This window comes from Zootermopsis nevadensis, unplaced genomic scaffold (genome assembly GCF_977971745.1).
Source record: "Zootermopsis nevadensis isolate Lab colony 2312 unplaced genomic scaffold, Znev_1.0 Znev_ptg000018l, whole genome shotgun sequence".
Lineage (NCBI taxonomy): Eukaryota > Metazoa > Arthropoda > Insecta > Blattodea > Termopsidae > Zootermopsis > Zootermopsis nevadensis.
In genome coordinates, this window is record NW_028259150.1 from 2,683,870 (window position 1) to 2,704,959 (window position 21,090).

Genomic DNA, 21,090 nt, shown 5'->3' on the forward strand with positions numbered 1-21,090 from the left:
GGTTGTTGCCATTGTTATCAGGAATTCAAACAGAGGCCAGGTGATAGCACAGTGAACATCTGGATTTTAGAAAACCTAATTCCTGAAAATGTGGAAGTTTGTCTGTCTTGATCTGAGTCTTTAAATAGATATTCAGAATTATTTTTCAGAAAAGATAAAAATACAATCTTAGCAATTCCCATGACTGATGTTTTCTGACACTAAGATACAAGTGTTGTGTGTGAACAGATTTAACAAAATCAGGATGAAGTGTTCATGTTAACCATGATAGCCTGGCTAACAGCTTCAAAAACAAACAAAAAGTATTCTATCTTACTTTCTTGATTTGGTGGTACCCCATACACTGAAACACAACAGAAACAATCAGATAAAATGCATCATTAGCTAGGTGTTGGTAGCCAGCTAGATGAGGCATACAGTCTTGGTGTGACATCATTCTAGCTTATTTCCTGTAATTGTAATTATTGGTTTTATCACTAGTAACTGATCATCATGACCAATAATCAAATTATCACCACTTTAATAGAATAATGGTAAGTCCTATAATTGTCTATAGAAACAGTATCACTGGCAGTGCTAAAGCAATTTTGAATTCTTGTTGGGGATATATGCAGTTGACATCAGATAAAATTATGTCTGTGGAATTTAGACATTGTATACTCTAAATCTGGATAAGGTATATAACTCCCCATAGATAAATTCTGCTTTGGTTTCATAATGACAGTTTACATGAAGTTGATTCAAAACGTATCTACCATCTTCATAATATTATCTTATTTAAATCTACGACTTGTTCAGAATATCTGGTGGGTGCAGTGAAAGTAAAGTGTATGTTAGTGAATTTACATTTCATTCATTCCATGTCTTGTTCTTTACAATGATGCACATGTGTGTTTTACATTTTAGGCGGTTTTTGACAAATATGCCCACTCCTCATCTTGCTAGATTTTGCTTTTGATTAGCTACTTCTGGGGTATAATTAAGATTAACATGTGGCTTCTGGTAAATCCATGTAGTGCTCTGTAAAAAACAGAATATGGAGTGATTGTGCATTATTAACATTATGTCTGTAGTACAGATTTATTTTATTTAAAAACAATTCTCTACAATTTGTTGATGCATTATTTGCACCACAATACAGCAACATGATATGATATGATGACAGTGATATAATATTCCAGAGGAGACTGCAGAACTCATTTGCTAATTAGTCTATAGGTCTCCCTACCAGTCTCTGTTCATTTCGTGATCCATCCTAGAATTAGGAAGAGCTATACCAACCCCCATCTACCATAATGGCAATAAAGCATCGGCATGTCTCCCCTACTATTTACCACTATGGTGGTGACTGTAATCTGTGCTCAATGGAGTTTTTCTACGTTTTTCCCCATCACGACTCGTCGTTTATATGCTCGCAAATTGCTTCTCTCGGGTTATGTGGTTGCATGAGTATCATTAGGAAGGCCATGCCGTTTTTCGACCATGAGGAAGGCTACGTAAATGAGAAGGAAGCGTGAAGAATGGGTTCTGTAACACCGGTAAAAGAATTTTTCAAAGTTCGTGTAAGGTTCACGATAAATTCGCAAGCAAATGAGCATTCATTTTATAATTACGGTATATAACATTAATGTGTAATATGTGAACTTGTGTTCGTGTGTGTTGCTTTGCTATCAGTTTTATGAACATAACCAAAAAAATTGACGTTATTGTAGGAAGTCGCCTTTCGAAACACTTAGCAAAGGTAGTATGTTTCTGAAGATGAGAGTATGACGACCGAAATAACCAAGAAAGTGACTCTGGATTCTTTACCTAATGAGATCCTATTAACAATTTTTAAATTCCTGGATAGTGTAGACGTGTGTTTGGCAGTAGCAAATGTGTGTGAACGGTGGAATTACATTACTCGTGATGTAACTTTGTGGAAGAATTTGAGTTTCATTTGCAACAAAAATATGAACATGAAGTACATTTCATCTGTTCTTTCGGAAATGCCTCTGATAAAGTGTGTAAAGCTTCAGTGGCGAACTGATGTAGATTTAATATTCCAGGAACTTTGCTGCAATTGCAAAGATATTCGTAAACTGGAATTGGTGTGTTGCGGACAGATGAAGGAAACTTGCATGCAACTTTTGGCTGACCATTTTCCAGATCTTGAAGTTTTGAGTCTGGAGAAATGTTGGGCCGTTGAACCGACCTGTTTTAACTTTGTTTGCAAATTTCCTTGCCTGAGGAGTCTAAATGTGTCACATTGTAGAAAAATGGATGGACCATTGCTTAGGGAGATTGTTGATATTTGTCTTTTCCTACAGCACATCAATGTAGATTATGTTAGAGGGCTTTATGATGAGGATGTCATATACTTATTGGAAGCAAAGAAGAGCAGTCTGTTGTCATTGGTATTATATGGTGAATGCCTTACTGATATGACATATTGCTACATGGAAAAGTGTAGTGTGTTACATACATTACATTTATCATCATGCCTTCAAATGACAGATAAAGGGTTAATGAGCCTCATAAAATTAAATTCACTGAAATCATTTAAACTGAGACTGGCAAAACACCTGAGTACAAAAGCATTGAAGAATTTCTTGTTAAGTGACAAGGCATCCAAACTAGAGTATCTAATTTTATCTCGGTTGCCTGGTATGAATGACATTGCGGCTCATAATATTTCCACAAATTGTATTCACGTGAGATATCTAGAGATTGTGTATTGTCCAAATGTCACAGATCGGAGTCGAGAATATGTTGCTTCTGGTTGTAAGCAGTTGAAGGTTCTGCATTTCAGACAAAATGGCCCTCCTTGTGGACTCGGTAACAACAGTTGAAGATATGTTTTTATTTTACAAAGGGATGAAATATTCTCTTTTTTGGCATTCAGTAATGTCATCTACATCCCTTGTAATTGGCATCTACTTACTGAAGGAGAGCAGTATAGGCATTAAGACTACAGGAAGTTGCTAAAATATCACTGACCATACCAGTGGTCTTGGGCCAGATAGCCTTGTATTTCAAGAATGTGTCTGTTTATTCCTAAATATCAATAATCTTTAGTTATACATCAGTGGGTTTCATTGTACAGTGTTGATGATATTGAAATAGAAGCAATATTATATTGCTATCTTTATATGTTAGTAGAGACAGTAGCAATATAGAGAGAGGTGTTTATTGTGATATCAGTTTCTTGCAGAAGTATTTATGTCGTGTTTATTATTGATGAATGCCAATAGCTAATGTATGTCATCCCATTTTCCACATTCACAATATTGTGTTTGCCATGCCTTTGTGTATTCTTAGTTTAGTTAGTTGGCTAATGATTGGGCATGGAAATTGATATTCAATGTACCATGGTACATTAGTTACTTGTTTCTGGTTTTTCTTGTTTGTATTGGGCTGGTAAAGTTTGTTTTATGCCATATGTGTACCACAGAACTTTTCAGGGTGTTTAAAAGTGTGACAGAAATGTAAGGGTGAGTTCTACACTCAAACTAGAATATTTATTTGAACAGAGGTGAGGAAAAGCATCTGGTATGAATGTCAGGCTGAGTCACCCACACCAAAACAAAGAAAAAGTTGTAGGATTTGAAGTTTTCATGGCGATGAGTCTGAAGAAGGCTGTCTTCTAGGTTGTTGTGCCATGTAATCTGGTAGAAGTTTACCAACGTTTCAGAGGTCCTTGCTGCCTTCATCATGCCAACAGCACGTAGTTAAGTTATGGACATTCTGTTGTGGGACACACTGTATAATATTCTTTGACATGTTTAAAATTGATGAACTGATTGAAGAACATGGATACCAGTTTTATAGCTACCACCATAACATTACCTTTTTAATCCCACTAAACTAGTCTGGTCACAGGCTAAAATATATTACAACAGTAACACTGGTTGAAATGAATTTGAAATGGAAGGCATGAAAAAGATGTGGCAGGAATCATTGGAGCCAGTTTATTTTCTTTATTCAATGATTGCCACACAAAGATGTGCACTGCCAAGTGAAATTCCTTCTATTACTTATCTTGTGGAATTTTGTTATAGAATGTAGACACTGTGATACAAATGTTGTTTCTCAACCTTTAGGTGACAACCAACAATGTGGGTAAATTATGTACAGCGTACAGAGAAGCTGATGAAGGAGAGCTGGGAAATGGAAACTTCTATAGAAAATAGGGAACTTGTACATCCTCTTATTATCAGACTTGAACAGACATGAAGAATAACATGGTTCTAATGACTGGCCAGTCTTGCTAGAATAAATACTGTAAGTATTAACCAGTAACTAAAGCTTGTTTAATTGGAAAGAATGCCATCAAGTAATGGAGACAGCTGGTGGCCAGTGAAATTCTTTCCATGAGACAGCTTATATAATAATTTCATAACAAACATGACACTATTATATCTTTGCAACAATTATTTTGCATGAAATTAGGAGAGGTGCCTGTGTTACTTTAATATAGTATTCTACAAAATTCATAATTTGTTACTTTTGTTTACTTGAGATTGTGGTAGCAGAAAAAAAAATTAATTTCTGATATTCATGGTTTCAGAATTGCTGTTTGGTTCCTCCTACCTGCCTCTTGTTTTATGTTTCATAACAGCTTTTATATTTCAGTATTTAAATGTATTTTGTACTCTGTAGCCTCAATTTCTTCTATGCAGTGGAACACTATATTTATGGAATCATTGTTGTTGAGAGAAAGATTTTGAAAAAGAAATGCATATCATCACCACCACATACTTTGCTCGTATTTAAGGGTGTCTGGTTTGGATATCAGTCAAGATACAAGCTATGATGATTTGGGTTATTCATTGTTTCCCCAAGTCCCTCAGGCATATGCTGGGATTAGTACCTAGAATGAAGACCATGACTGCTTCCTCCTTCTGAATCCCTAGCAACTTGTCTTCATTTCTAATCCTTTTTCTGTGGTCACCATTGGATTATACCATTATTTAAGAAAACAAATCATGTATAATGTATAACAAAAAAACAACAGTTTTATGAGTTCAAGTGTTTGAATAGTTTTTAATTTCAGTTGAAAGTAAAGTGATATATATTAATATAAATACTGTAAATTTTTGTTGACAGATTAGTATAGTATTGCCTTTAAAGAAAAATAATAAGGTAATTCATAATAAAAGAAACATATTAATTATGAAACTTAGTTTTTTACGAAACTTAGTTTTTTACGAAACTCGTGCTTCCCCTGGGCCAGCTGATGAGAGGAGAGCCCCAGTGAATTTTCCACTGGCTTATGAATGCGGGAAGTACGTTAAAATAGTACCTAGTAATATTTTAATGATAACGTAATGAACTATATCACTATAAATGCACTAGGCCATCCACCTTCGAGGGGCAGGTAGACACTTTTTGCTGGTGAGTGTGTTTGACAGACTACACGACGGTGTTACCCAGATCACTCATCGAAGTAACTAACCGCCATTTGAATCTCAAGCTACGCAAGGAAATTATACCATCATGGATTATTGAAACTATTAAAATTCTTTATTAACATGATTGAAACAGACCAAATTCCAGAGGTAAGGAAAGTAAATATTTAATTTGGAGGTCAATCAACTGTACTTCAGCTGGCCTTGAATTGTGTATCTTAGTCAGTATACAATCTAGAATATTCTGTATAACTATTCTACAAAGCTCTTTTCAGTCCTTGGTATGTGTTCTTATATTGGAGCATGCCCAACGAATCTTATTATGCTAATAAAATTTCTGTCATCCATTTTCGATTTCCAACTTGAATCCTGTCATGAAAGAAAAAGAGAGCCTGAAAACATTTTTGTCTCCCCGTCGTCCTCTGCATGGCAAGGAATCGATTATGCTATCGATCGGACCAGTTCCACATTCGTCCTTATATTGTCACCGTTATACAGAATGAAAGCAGTTTGTTCATATTGTGTAATACTGAGATGAACGGGGTTTTGATTATGTTTAACATTATTATTAAACTGTGTTTTGAAAATATCTGTTTAGTACGTGGTAATCGGTTTGCGTAAGCGAACACCACGAATAGTGGTTTGCACTTGTTAGCCAATCACTCAAGAAAGCCGTGACAATACCAAATGGAACACAGACACTATGCTCTCTTTCCTCTCTCGGGACGGTCCTATTTAGTTTTTTCTTTGGAGTTTGATTGAGGTATGTTTGGAAAAGTGTTCGGAGTATCGTCTTATTATCAAAAATGTTTTGATACAATGTTGTTATCATGCAGGATGTATTGTTGACAATGCGAAATGTGTGCTAAAATTTTGTTTTATTTTCCCGCCGAAGTAATCTTACAGCGATGATTTCATGAGAGCACAGTCAGCTACACATACCAACAAGATATAAGCATCATTAGATTTGATGCATAGTTAACAGCAGAAATGTAGGCAGTTGCGATTGTGATACTTGATTAAGCCCCGAAAATGTTGAATACGAAAGATGTAGATAACGATGTAGCGTGTAACATGAGTGAAATATGTCGTTTATGCTTATCAAAGGATGGAGGCATTTTGCCAATTTTTGGCGAAGAAGAGAGTGGAAATCAAAATGTTCCCCTTTCATTTAGAATATTGGCTTGTGTCTCAATTGAGGTTTGTATTATTTTGTTACTTTTAAAAGTGTAACGTAATTGTACATTCCCAGTTTTGAAATATGTATGCCCCTCTCAGCGTTTGTAGAGTTATGAACTAGATTAAAATATGTGAATTAATTGTATTTGGTTCGTTTGTTTAGGTATCGGTGAGTGACGTACTTCCAAAACTGATATGTCAGAATTGTCTGTCTCATGTGAACACATGGCACATGTTCAAACAGGTGTGCGACTCTTCTCAGGTGACACTGAAGGATTGGTTGAACAAACATCAGGAACAAGTAGAGCCAGAAAAGGTTAGGAAATTTTAGGATATTCTCGCCTGTGTATGAATTCTTTTGATTGGTTCATGAACTAGAATGAAGTTCTGTAAGTAAAGTAAGTACTTTATAAATTTGAATGCTAATAGTAAGTTTTTAAGCTTTTATCAACAGCTGCTGAATATGGAGAAGTGTTACACATATTTGTCTTGTCTTGTCATTGTTTTGAAGGTTGTCTCTCCCACCATCGTTGCAAACTTAGATTTTATTGAAGTTTTAATAATATTACACATTATGTTACAAATGAATCTTGCTTTATTTGTTGGATGGAACATTACACAATTTAAACAGTTTTTTTTACTCTCTTATAATGGATTCAGGCACAAAATATGCAATGGAAGATAGCATGCTCACATTTTGGTTTGCATAAAATTCTGTTTAATGTTGAAACTAGCTTTGTTGTTAGTTATTAAACAGAAGTATATTGCACTTGTGACTCAGAGGAAGTAAAGTGTGCTAGTGTTTAGTTTAGTGGTTCTAAGGTAGGTTATAAGGTAGAAATGGGAGATTCTTGACATTGACAGTATACTCCTATAAAGGTATCATTGTCACCTGTTCTGTTGCTGCATTAGATTTTAATTTGGCGAAGGGGGACATAGGATGGAACTGCTTCATGAGGTGGTTGTCAGATGGGTTACATAAAGGTAAAGAGTGACCTCTTGCTTGCTCACCATGAAACAATGAGTTGGTTTGTTTACTTCTGTTGAAAGTTGATGTGAGTGGTCTTATAAAAGTGACATAATTTATGCTGAGAGGTGATTCAAGTTCTAGGGTGTGGAAATAATCTTTTCATTGAATACGTGTTACTGAGTAGTCAAATAAACTTATATGGACATAGAGTAATATGTTTTATCCTAGCAAGAATTTTAATACTTAAATGCAAACCATGGATAATGTCCCATCAAGAATTATAATAATCTCCTCCCACATAAAGAATCATAATTGAAGACTACTCTAGTTTATGTTTAAAATTTTCTTCTCTGACTGTTCAGTTTTTCAAAATAAATAATTTTCAGTATTCAGTCTATGTACTATGGTTATATCTATAATGCTTGGTACAGTTTCCCACACATTACTGTTTGTAACTTAGTATTATATACGTGTTTTTCTGTAGTGCATGTCCAATGATTTGTCAGTGGTATGTCCACAACTTATTTTAACACATACCACTGCATTTCAGACATACATTGTTAGATATCTTTAAATGTATAGAGTCCCGATCCAGTTTTGTATTCTATTTACTGTTGTTTCTGGTTTTTTCAGAGACTTTAATTTTTCTTGTGCCATCCATATTACTGTTTGAAGCATGAGATACCAGCTAGAAAATGGTCATTTTGCACAGGAATTTAATTGCAGGCTACTGCATAATCTGATGCGTGTTTAATCCACATTATAAAATGTTAGCAGTTAAACCAATATGTTCTGAATAGCTGCATGAGTTGGTACTTCCCGACATGGAAACATATTTAACAGGAACTTAGATTTTGTGACTCATATTGAAGTTCACTTTCAATGATTTCTGTAGTAACATTCTAAGTTTCAATTTGAAAAAACATCCTGTGCGTGTAGATTAATTTCTACACACTTCCTCATACATTAAGATCACATACTGTTAGTAGGATTTGAGATCCTCACAGTGGTGGGTATGAAGATTGCTATCTTCTGGATTGTAGTGCCTGATGATGGGGTCAGGGAACCTTGGAAACATTGACAAATTTATACCAGACTACATAGTAATGCAACCCAGAAGACAGTCATCTTGAGACTCACCGCTGTGAGAACCTCAAATCCTACAAGAGGCCTTAATTACGTGTATGGATTAATGTATTTTTGGCCAGAGTTTATTACTTAATAATGTAATTAGTTGCATATTTTAAGAAATAATTATGATACAGTGGGTACTGAATACTATACTAGCTTTGTTCTTTTTTGGTGAAAATTGTTTTAATTTATTTTCTAACAGTTTCTTTTCTTTTAGTATGTTGATTTTTTGCTCATTGTATTGCTTTTTAATACTCTTGAGATCTGTTAGTAGAATATGTATTTGTTGAACTTACATACATTGTGTTCTGACTTTTTTTTAAATGAAGTTAAAGGCATAATGTGTAGGTATCCTAATGGCTTCTTTGGACAATTGCTGGATCAGTTACATTTGCTGATGATGAGTTCACATGTTTTGGAACTGTTTTTAGTCTTTCTGCATTTGGGCTGTAATAGGCCTCTCAGTAATTGATGAGTTACAAACTGGACAACCAGGGTTCAACTTCTGATAGGAGCATTCAAATTTTTCTCTTCACGACCACACCAGAATGGCTCCAGGATCCATCCATACTCCTATGTGACTACTTGGCTTTTTTCTGTGTTGGTGAAGTCACCTTCATGTAATGCTAAGATTAATATTGTATGAATATGGAGTTTTACTGTCACTCTTTTTATCTCTGGGCACCATCCAAATAATTTTTGAAATTTGAACAACTTATAAGTAAGCTTTGTGTACAGAACAAAATAACAGTGTGATGACAGGAAAATATGTACACTATTTGCTGTTTTGTTTGATATCTAGTGCCGAGGTCAAGGAAGAGAGGAGCTATACCTCCACTCACCCCAAACGCCTACATGGCGTATAGTGAGACAAACTTTACTTTACTTTACTTATTAGTTTCTGGCAAATCATTTGATATGGCTCTGAATCATAAACAAACCATAATTTTGTATGTATTCCAAAATTAAGGTTGTATCTGACAACTTTTCTTGTTAAAACCAACCACAAAAAGCACCAACTGGCTTAATTGTTTACAATAAAATCTGCTGTCCATTATAATCACTTTTAAAGGAAATTAAAACAGTAAAGTTGTCTCTGTGTGAAGGGAAATTAAATTACAGAAGCTTCATGCATTCTTAGCTTCTGTACTAGATGGAAGTGGCCAACCATGTTCCAGCCACTGTATCCAAAGGAAAGATTCAAGATACCCGTTGGATAGGAAGCTCGTATGGATGTAGTAGCCCTGCCTCTGCTGAGAATTGAAGCTTATTCGTCTGGGATCTGTTGTAGTTGCGAGAAGACTGAGAGAAGTGAGCATTTTGACATGTGAAGAGAGTGCATTTTTTGTACTTACATCTGTATACGTTCTCACATAAATTTAATAAGTAGTTGTTTTTTAAGTTATAGGTCTGTAACATGATCAGGGGAACATTTTGGGACAGATATTTTCAGCCTGTGGCTATGAAGTTGGCTGTCTTCTGGGTTATAGCACTGCGTAGTCTGGTTGCAGTTTAGATCCTACTTATGTGGTTATGATGTTTACTTCTCCTTACCTGTTTCAAGAAACTTGTGGTCATTTGGTCAGCGCATACATGCACGTGCGCACACACGGACACGCACGTTCCTGTTATTTACCCATTCTAACAGATTTGTTAATTTTGTTCACATGCCAGGACTGCAGGCTTATTTTTTAATAATTGGCCAGATTGAAACAAGTCTTGAGTTAATATAAACATTAACACAATTTGTGGGGTACTAATGTATCTATTTTATGAAAATAAAATTTTTTCTTTCAAGATTTGGTTCAGAAGAAACTTATTAAGGCCATTGTATACTGGTTACCAAAGTATATAATAACATTCTTGTGAAAGCTTAACTCCACCATTGGTCCAATGAGAACTACAAGAAAATATGCTTGCTAAAACCATCTTTGTTTTATAGTACAGTGTTATGTATCACACCTAAGCATCCTACATTTAATGGCATAACTTTTATTTTTACCGTCAGTAGTTAGATGTTCATGCTGACAGAATTGTGAAACATCGCAGTACAGTCTTCCTTTAATGGGAGACTTGATTTCAGTCATCAAATTGTTTTTTTCTTACATTGTATCCCACAATCTCATATTTAAATAAAATATGGCAGAGAATTTCAGGTGATCAGTATGTTTATGAAGGGTTGCCACATTCATTATATTTTTGCCTGTGTGTTCGCCTTTGGTGTGAAGTATTAGCTTTCGTATTATTGCCATTCAGCACACACCATGGAGAACTCCATTTGTCAATACTTATGTTATAACACAATTTTAGATTACAATTCATTAATTTAATGATATGTTCATGTCACATTAATTAAATGAAACATTCATTTACCACAATTTTGACATTAATATTATAGAATATTTAATTAAACCTTGTCTGTTTGCCAAATTTGTTGGCATTTCTCCCATGAACACAACTGTAAAAAGTTTGCTTTTTTATATTTTTCATATTGTTTATCATTTGTCTTGAAACCATTGCAGGCAGTAGTATTAGAAACCTAATGTTTTCTCTTCATTTACACAGACTTTGATTTTTGACTTAAATCTTGTCCATGTAGTTTGGCAGAAATATCCTAGGCGGAACATACTCGTATGTTTGTGAGCTACTACCTCCAAATCACATGAAGATTGAATCTTTCCATGAAGTATCTCATCAGAAACAAAAAGTTAAATAAACGTGGTTAAACTTGAAGTATGATTTTTTTCCTGTTATGTTTGCCCTTGAAATTGTTAGGCACACTTGTTCTGGTGTCTTAAAATTACTTTCTTATATTATATCATGTTCCTCCTGCCATGTTATGTGTTTCTTAGATGAAAGTGCATTGTGTTGCTACTCTGTTTCATGTAGACCCTGCCAGTTTGGCAGTACACATAGAACTAACTAACTAACTAAATGGCTTACGGAACCTGAAGGTGTATCACCGAATTAATCAAAGCCTACCACTGGTTCCTGTCCTGGGCTAACAGACTCCAGTTGCCTTCAACTCTTTATCTCCCGTAGATCCTACTTGATATTATCTTCCCATCTACGTCCATCCATTTGTATAACACTTCTCTCTTAACAGAGTCATAGGCTTTTTTGAAATTATAAACAATGGATGTACTGTCCCACTGTACTTGTATTTTTTCTCTAGTATCCCACAGATGCAGAAGGTCCGATCAGTTGTTAATCTGTTATGTCTGAACCCACACTGATGATCCCCAATAATTTCATTCACATACGAGGTGCGATCGGAAAGTTTCAAGACTGCGCCTATAAAAACCCGTACACTTATCTCAGGTATTAAATTCATCCATCACCCTCGAAGTAGTTCCCCTGGGAGTGAACACAACGATCCCAGCGCCGCTGCCAAGCCTGGAAGCATCTCTGGAAATCTTTCTTTGTCAGCCTGTCAAGCACCATCTGCGATTCTGCCTGAATCTCTTCTATCGTCTTAAATCTCCTTCCCTTTAGCTGAATTTTCATCTTTGGGAAGAGGAAGAAGTCACACGGAGCTAAATCCGGCGAATAAGGAGGGTGCGGGATGACGGCCATGGTGTTTGAGGCCAAAAACTGCCGAACTTTGAGGGCGGTGTGCGCTGGCGCGTTGTCATGATGCAGCAGCCAGTTGTGGTTGCGCCACTTTGCCGGCCGCGTCCGTCTCACATCTTCACGCAACCGCCTCAGGACCCCACAGTAAAATTCAGCATTGACCGTCTGACCTGCAGAAAGAAACTCCCTATGGACGATCCCCTCCTGGTCGAAAAAACAGATCAGCATTGACTTCACATTGCCCTTGACCTGTCTTGCCTTCTTCGGTCGTGGTGACGATGGGCTCTTCCATTGTGAATATTGCTGCTTCGTTTCCGGATCGTACCCGTAAACCCAGCTTTCATCACCTGTGATAACCTTAGAAAGGAAGTTGCGGTCGGTTCTTGCAAGATCTTTGAGCTCCAGACAAACGAGAAGTCGATTCTGCTTCTGGTCCTCAGACAGGAGCCTTGGCACAAACTTGGCTGCGATGCGTCGCATGTGGAGTTCTTCCTTTAGAATCAGCTGACAGGTCCCATAGCCTATCCCAACAATGTCGCACAAGTCGTTGATGGTACGACGTCGATTTTCGTGAATGGCCTGCCGAATCTTCGTAACATTTTCGGGCGTTGTGCTCGAAGATGGTCGTCCAGAACGCTCGTCATCATCGACAGAGGTTCGGCCATTTTTAAAACGTGAATGCCACACAAAAGTTTGTGCACGACCCATTGCGGACTCCCCAAATGCTTGCTTTAGCATTTCATAGGTTTCCGTAGCCGTTTTGGCGAGTCTTTGGCAAAATTTGATGCACACGCCATTCCGAAACCGCAGGAGGGTCAGTGTAATGCACTACCAAAACGCCCGTAACTAAGAAACAAATGCTAATTCGATGATGCCGGCTGGCACACTGATTCACTATGAATGTAGGCCGCACCCCTTAGCGGCAGAAGCTCGTACTACGTCCGGTTCGCCCTCTATTGACACAGTCTTGAAACTTTCCGATCGCACCTCGTATGGATGTAGAAGTTTTTATAAATATCTACATTGTGGTTGAAGGTTTCAAGAAAATTTTAGGTATACCATACAAAATCAGTTAAAATGTCTAAATTAACTGTGTGATGTCAACAGACTGACACAGCTTGTTGCCCAAGAGAATTTTATTGAGTTTAGTTGCCATGAAAGCTTCAAGTCTGAAAGTTGAAGTTGTGGAACCAAATGATCTGCGCTCAGTATAGGAGGTCCTAATTATCCAAGTCTTTGTTATCTGTTTTCCTCCATATGGGGTCAAATTGAGGAATTATACATAAAATTTCCCCACAATTCCAAGGATTACAATCATGGATGATGAATTTTTCAACAGAATATGGTTCCCATCTAGTGCACTTCAACCATTTTCTCCCAGTCTCCTACTCAGTGGGAATGCCAACAGCAACAGAAAGCTCAAGGCTTTGCTCATCTATAGGATCAAAAATTCAAGATCCTTGAAAGAATGTTGTTAAATCTTCACTACTTGTGATTTTGTTGAAATTTTCTTTCCATAAGAAAAAAAGTGTGCAGAGGAGAATCTTGATTTAAAGATTTTTTAAATTTTGAGTAATGCCATTGCTCATGTGCTTGATTATTTGTGTTTAAGGTAGCCGTCTTATGGGTTGTAGTGCCATGTAGTCTACTCTAAGTTTACCAGCGTTTCAGAGGTCCTTGCTTCCTTCATCATCAGGGTATGATGGAGGCAGCAAGGACCTCTGAAATGTTGGTTAGTTTCTACCAGACTGTGTGGTGATAAAACCCAGAAGACAGCCGTATTTGAAGTGACTGCCGTGGCATTAGTTCAAAATGTGTGTAGGATTTGTGTTATGGGTTGTTGGGAAACTATTCCTTGTTAAATATGTGGGTGGGATACTGCATTATGTTTCAAAACCATCTTGATATATGAAAAACGTGTTCCTTGTAGACCAGGATACTCCAGATCAGAGTAGATCTACCCTGCATGATGAAAATGAATCTTTGGCTGACGAATACACAATTTATTTTTTATAGGAGCAGAGACTCATAACTCAGTTCATCTAAATTGTGTATTTATTTAGCACAGTTAAACTGAACATTTTAACTGTTTGTATATGGGGCACTTTAAAGATTAAATAAATCAAACATACATTATGTAGATTTTGGGCTTTTGGGTTATGATGTCATGTAGTCTTGTTGATTTTTACAAACATTCTCTAGGCCTCTTGGTTGGTAAACACCTATACGCCTGCATGGCATTACAACCTAGAAGAACATTATCCACATTTTCACCACTGTGAAAATATGAAGTGTTATATACTGATGCAGTTGTATGAGATTAAATTGAGTGTGCAATTGTTACAAACCATGAGTACTGAGGAATGTGCCCAAAGATATAAAGATGGGAAAGTGATGTTAAATTTTGATAATGACATGAGATACAGAACATACATTTATACAATGACCCTGGCCATAGAAGAAGTCTTTATTTCTTCCTTTCTTCTCTTCCTCCTCCTCCTTCTTCTCCTCCTCCTCCTTTTTCTCCTTCTCTTCCTCCTCCATTTTAAATTTGCTTTTACAATGACATTCTCATTTTGGTTATTTTAAAATGACAGGCATGGCTATTGATCCTCTGCTGGTGCAACATGATTTCTAGTTTTGTGAATAATAATATTTATCCATATATACTTTGTGTGAGTACCCATCCAGCAGATTTAAAATATTAAATATTAGTGGTAAGTTCTATTATCTTAATTGAAACTTCCTTTTCCCACAGACTATAGAAGTAAAGCAGGAACCACCCGATGGAGATGATATGATAGAAATACACGATGACGTGGAACCATGTGAAAGTTCTGTAAGTATTGTGACTTTACAGAATTGCAGCAGTAATAACTTATAGCAACAACATAAATTTATTTAAAATGGTTATATTGTGTCATGATGAATTTAGTTATCTTAAGTAATGTGTGTGTTATAGTTGGTTTTGGTTGGTGGAATTTTCAAGGGGAAAGCTAGGAGCGAGTCACTTGTGCAATCGTATAATGCTGACTGCACCGAGGACCTTATCGGACGGAACGCCCAAACAAAAGAAATACACTGACTGTACCACCTCAGGTACACGGAGTAGGCTCGTCCACCAGCTCCACTAGCTTTTCCACCGACCAAAAACTACTGCGCTGAATATACAGTTGTTAAATTTACATAGAACAATCTTTTCTATGTATATAGTGGTATTTGTTGTACTATTAGATTTCAGGACACTATACTGGGTGATATAAATTGAGACTGGTTATTATTTTCAGGTTTTACATGACATTAAACAGGAAGATATAGAAGTTTGTGATGTATGTGATGAAGTAGAAGACTTAAATATTGAAGTTCTGGATGATCCATTAAGTTTAACAGTTGCAGATTCTGATAGAGTACTGCCAGTAAGATCTGTCAAGAGTGAACCCATTGATGCTGAACTTATATTAGAGGAACATTCCAGTACAGAAACTTTGAAGGAAACTGACAAAGTAAATCCTTTTGTTGCTGATGGGCTCCATTGTTTCGATGGAACAAATAATGTATTAATTGAAGGAGAAGAAGGAATTAAACAGGAGTGTGGCAGTCCAAAGAAGAAACCAAAAAGAAGGAAACCTCTGACTCTTCGAAAGAAGAGGCTTTCCTCTGCACCTTCAGAAGTCACTCAGGATGAGAACACAGTTCTGTCAGGTCCAAAGCAGCCGTACTTTTGTTTCCCTGCAGCTGATGGAAAGCAGCATTATTATTGTATTCCATGTGGGAAATCATTTCCATTTCGGTCCTATTATATGAGGCATGAGAAAGTTCATCGTAAATCCCGCCACATTTGTGGTTATTGTGACAGGCAGTTTTCATGCAAATCTAATTTAGACAGACATGTAAGGTTACATACTGGACAGAAACCGTATACTTGTCAAGATTGTTCCAAAGAGTTCCAGAACAAGTCTGAGTATATGAAGCACAAGAACGCTTGTAGCGCTTTTACTGCCAAGCCAGAACCTATAAAACCTGAATCAACTTTACCTTTGATAGCAGACTCTATCATTGGAGGAGACTCTTATCCTTGCTATATCTGTAGACAGACATTTGATAGTATTCATAAATTGCAAATGCATAGAAGAAGTCATGATGAGTTCTGTTGTCGTAGATGTGGCAAGTCCTTTGATGGTGGAATAGCCCTCAGCAATCATTTGAGAACACACAATTTTGACGGTTTCAGACGTTATTCATGCAAGATATGCAAGAAAACTTTTAGCAATGTTACATCACTGGTGAGTCACAAGAGATTCCATACAATGAGAGAAAATGCTGCTGCTGTAACAGCTGCTAAAGCCAGTACCAAACCCATTACTCTAATTTCAAAACCAGCAATAAAGAATCTGAATGTGAGTCATATTAGTGGTCCAGTTCAAGGTTATAATTGTACAGTTTGTAAAAAATGGGTCAAAACTCAGTCTGTTCTCAGAAGACATATGACGAGTCATACAAAACTTAAATTGTTCTCTTGTGTAATCTGCAGTATATCGATGGGATATGCATCATCTTTGCACAAACACATGCGGCTTGCTCATAATGTGGAAATGAGCTACAAGGATATCCATTCAATGTTCAGGATGCCAGCACTTGAAGAACAAGAAGCATTGTGCATGCTAGAGCAAGTTAATAAGACGTCTGTCGATAAAAATAAGAAGCCAGAAGGTGGAAAGGAAGGAGTGGTCACAGTTGATGATCCAAATGAGGACCTCGACGATACAGAGTCTGTAGTTAAGTACAGCTGCATGTGCCGTATCTGTTTTAAGACATTCTCGAACAAAATACTACTTGAGAACCATATGAAGATTATCCACATGGGTGGGAGGGCATACAAATGCAACACTTGTTCCAAAATGTTTGCTTACAAGCACTTGCTAGTGAAGCATGCCAAGATTCATCCAGGTAAAGACCATGATTATTCCTGCAGTGTATGTTCAAGAACATTCCCAGATATGAAGACCTTGAATAATCACAAGGGCGTTCATACTCGATCAAGATATTATACATGTCCTATTTGTTCAAAATCATTTAATGGTTTAAAGAATTGGGAACAGCATCAGAAATTTCATAATTCATCCATAAGGTTCAGATGTAAGTTGTGTGGGAAAACATTTTTATCAAAATCTGATTTATATGAGCATAAAAAGATGCACATTAAGCTCAAGATATATACATGTGGTGTTTGTAAAAACTCCTATAACAGTACATCAACGTTAAACAGACATAAGCGAAAGAAGCATGGAGAAGACCGGTGTTGTATTTGTAACATTTGCAATAAGACTTTCACTGATTCAGTATCGCTGAGTAAGCATAAGCTGATTCATTTGAAGAGAGAATTTGGTAATATGGAAGAAATGTCGGATACTTTGGCAGCACGGAAGGCTTCTAATAATACTGGCTCTGTAAATTTACTTGGGAAATTTCACTGTCTGTTATGTCAGAGAGATTTCCCTGATCAGATTTCTTTAAGTAAGCACAAAGGATGGCATTCTAGGACACCTTTGGAGTCTGAACTTCCAATTCCATTTAAAGGAAAGAAAATGTATGTATGTAGTTACTGCAACAGATCATTTGCTAATAGTGGATCACTGTCCAAACACAGGAAACTAAATTGCCCCCCTAAAAGAAATTACGTTAAGAATCTAATACCCACAGCGTTGATCCCAGGAAAATCTGCGTTTTCAATAAAACCAGCGCTGCCGTCAATGAGAACAGCGACACAAGTAAAACAAAGTATTCTTTCAGGAAAACCAAACATTTCTTCATTTGCAAATGTTCCAAAAACTGAAAGAGCAAGATCCTTCCCTTGCCTGATGTGTGAGAAAATCTTCAGCAATAAGAAAGCTTTGATAAGACACAAAGGATGGCATTCAAGGTGTCCCACCCTAGGGAGGGAACAGTTGCCACCAGTTGACTGTCTACCAGAAAACACTGTTAGGAACGTGACAGAGGAGCAGGTGGCATCGAAGCGCCGCACTTGTAATGTATGTTTCAAAGTTTACAGTTCAGCATCGACTTTGAGCAGACACAAACGATTACATACAAGGAAAATTCTTACAAACATCAAGAGTATAAAAAAAACACTTCCTGTAGTCAGAAATAATAAAGAAGCAGGCCCTGAAAGTTTGCATGCCTGCCAATATTGCAGGAAATTATTCCGATTCAGAAGGCACCTAGTAGATCATGAACGTGTTCACACAGGAGAGCGTCCTTTCTCGTGCAACCAGTGTTCATTGTCATTTTCAAGAAGGGCAATCTTGTGGCGTCACAAAAAGACTCATTTAGGTTTTTGACCATTTTCCTGCACTGTTTGCTCTAAATCGTTCCTCATGAACTTTCAACTTAATCAACATTTGGCTGAAAAACACATGCCCAAGGAAATATATGCGTGTCGTAGATGTGACAAAACATATTGTACTATGATGGCATTAAGAAAACATGAACAGCTGGTGCATGAGGCATATGTAGTGACTTGAATATTTTGATTATGTTGAAGTATCTCCTTTAAGCGGGCCATCCACATACGAGTCTGACTTGCGAGTCTGGCTCGGCGAGCTTGACTCGTGAGCCGGGCTCGGATATATTTCACCACACATGCATAGCAGACTGAGCTCATGACACCCCACCCACAAATGAGTCTGGCTGAATGGAACCCGAGCCGAGCCAGACTCCTACGTGGATGGGCCGCTTTAGACATACTTATATTATTATACTAATTATTGAATGTTTCCATTATAGGTCATGAGAGTTGGTTGTAAGTTTTTCTTGTGGTCCTGTCACTTGGAATGACAGTATATTGTGAGATTGGTGGGTGTTATGTGTGTATACGCACAAACACACACACATATTTTACTGGTGTGTGTGTGTTTTTCTTTCTGTCTTTCTTTCTTTCTTTTAATATGTTATACTGAGCTGTCGTACGTGGTTTAATGAAATTGAATCTGACAGTGTCTTGCTTAAATCTTTTAAAGTGCGTAATTAGCTACAAATACAAATTGTGACTTCTTTATCTGCCTGTCACTAGACAGAGTGATCTGCTCGGGTAAGGATAAATGTGAAAACGAAGCAGTGAGTGATACCTCGTTTAAGTGTTGTATATGTATGCCCATTGAACTTGCGAGTTTGATACTTCACATGCACAGCATTTGATTCGCGAGAAAGGTGAAAGTGTACTGTTTACAAAGCTTAGGAAGGAAATCAGCGCATTGTGATTTGCTGTGTATGTGGTGCCCAAAATGCCCATAAATATGGGTCTAATTGTTTCGAAACCTCAACCTCGGACAGACGGACCTAACAGAAGGACCAAATGGAAGAGGAGAATTGAGGAGGCCATGGACCGAATATGGACCGGAGAGCCATAGAAGAAGAAGATGGGTCTGTAATGAGGCAAGATCAAACATTAATGCCTAATGTGAAGTCGCACATTATAAAGTGTATGGGCTTCTTTTTATATGTATATATGTGTGTGTACGTGCACACGCACACACCAAGGAGATGGTGTGTTGTCTGCCATATCTCAAGATGCTTCATTAGGGTGTCTTGGGTCACAACTGGAAGAGGAAAATGGGAACATGGTAATTTTTCAGCACCGTGAAGACTGCCGTACTGGTCATTAGAAGTCCTCATTTACCTGGATGAAACAATAAGCAGTGGTGAGGTCCCGGTAGAAACATCGTTTGGCCTCCGAGTCTGCCAAATATGACACACTCCCTCCTCCTGCCACGTGTTTGCGCTCGGGTTAATGAAGAACATCGTGACACTAAATGACCCACAGACGTGATGTGACGTTAAAGATTACCGCAACTTTCTAGGAAATCACACCAAAGATGTAGAATGTTGACTGACATTGGGAAAATTTGGCATCATACTGTGATCTGTGCTGGGTCTGCAGGACGAGGGGAGTGAGTCCAAAAGATCCTAATCACGGTGTCCCACCTTTGTAGATGAAGTGTGCCAAATACTGATTCATGCTGTCGCTATTTAAAAATGTGTTTAGTTTGTTCATACCCAAATGGATAATCCTGTAGTAACTGGTAAATAAGGATGTGATGTTTCGCATTATGTAATTCATGAAAGACGAGCATTTATTTGGATAAGAATCTTTTTGCCTTTAAGATCTTGTAGTGTACTTTACATTTTTAAATCTTTTTCTGTTATAATTTTTATAATTACCATTATAACTTGAACACTTTTGATACATTATGATCATTCAAAACTCATAATTTTACTATGATCCTGTGTTTTATTACACTTTGAGTGGAATATTTGCTAGAACTAATGGTGGTAACCGGTGAAGAAGAGTTTTGATAGAAAGTTAAATTTTACCCACATTGAGCATTAATAGCTGTTGCAAAGTTTTATGAGGAGGTGATGTTTTAGGTTTAATAGAGTTGTCATCTAGAACATTATAATTTACATAAAATTTATCTTGCCAGAAATGAATGAATTTGCCCCATCAAAACTAAGAATTTATTTAGTGGTACTGGGTAGTGTGCATGCTTTGTAATTGGAGATTGAAGCAGATTATATAATAAAATAAAAATCTTTTGTTAAAATTTTGTGGCACAATTTCTTTGTTTTTGTAGAGTTTTTTTCGGCAAACAGTTTACATTTGTTTCTTTGTACCATATCAGGTGGCCCCAAGGTGCATAATGCCTTTCCAATCTGTATGCCATTCAGACTTATGGAAGGAGTGTGCGGAAGTATTGCTTCATGCATTCTTAACCTCGGCACTGGATGGAAATGAGTGCTCTGATCGCACTATCCCAAAGGAAAACTGTTGTACCCATTGCGTAGGAGGCT

General features: G+C 37.1%; 2 protein-coding genes across 4 annotated transcripts; both read left to right on the forward strand.

Moving 5' to 3' along the window:
- The first annotated feature begins 1,218 nt into the window (after window positions 1-1,218).
- Window positions 1,219-5,737, forward strand: LOC147873408 (F-box/LRR-repeat protein 4-like). The gene has a single exon (XM_087351091.1). It carries the CDS (start codon window positions 1,767-1,769, stop codon window positions 2,829-2,831), a length of 1,065 nt encoding a protein of 354 aa, XP_087207217.1. The 5' UTR covers window positions 1,219-1,766; the 3' UTR covers window positions 2,832-5,737.
- LOC110827845 (uncharacterized) lies at window positions 4,130-20,843 on the forward strand. Of its 3 annotated transcripts, none has more exons than XM_022059918.2 (4): window positions 4,130-4,263; window positions 6,733-6,885; window positions 15,002-15,082; window positions 15,531-20,843. In XM_022059918.2, exons 2-4 carry the CDS (start codon window positions 6,802-6,804, stop codon window positions 18,579-18,581), a joined length of 3,216 nt encoding a protein of 1,071 aa, XP_021915610.2. In that variant the 5' UTR covers window positions 4,130-4,263; window positions 6,733-6,801; the 3' UTR covers window positions 18,582-20,843. The 3 variants fall into 3 exon arrangements, with proteins under 3 accessions (XP_021915610.2, XP_021915609.2, XP_021915611.2); XM_022059917.2 differs by lacking the exon at window positions 4,130-4,263 and adding an exon at window positions 5,887-6,590; XM_022059919.2 differs by lacking the exons at window positions 4,130-4,263; window positions 6,733-6,885 and adding an exon at window positions 8,913-9,981.
- Window positions 20,844-21,090: the final 247 nt, after the last annotated feature.

Excerpts from the sequence above, each read along its gene's own strand:
- LOC147873408 (XM_087351091.1), top strand. The coding sequence starts at position 1,767 with ATGACGACCGAAATAACCAAGAAAGTGACTCTGGATTCTTTACCTAAT.
- LOC110827845 (XM_022059917.2), top strand. The coding sequence starts at position 6,423 with ATGTTGAATACGAAAGATGTAGATAACGATGTAGCGTGTAACATGAGT. Across the intron at positions 6,886-15,001 it reads AACAAGTAGAGCCAGAAAAG|ACTATAGAAGTAAAGCAGGA; the intron begins GTTAGGAAATTT and ends CTTTTCCCACAG. Across the intron at positions 15,083-15,530 it reads TGGAACCATGTGAAAGTTCT|GTTTTACATGACATTAAACA; the intron begins GTAAGTATTGTG and ends TATTATTTTCAG.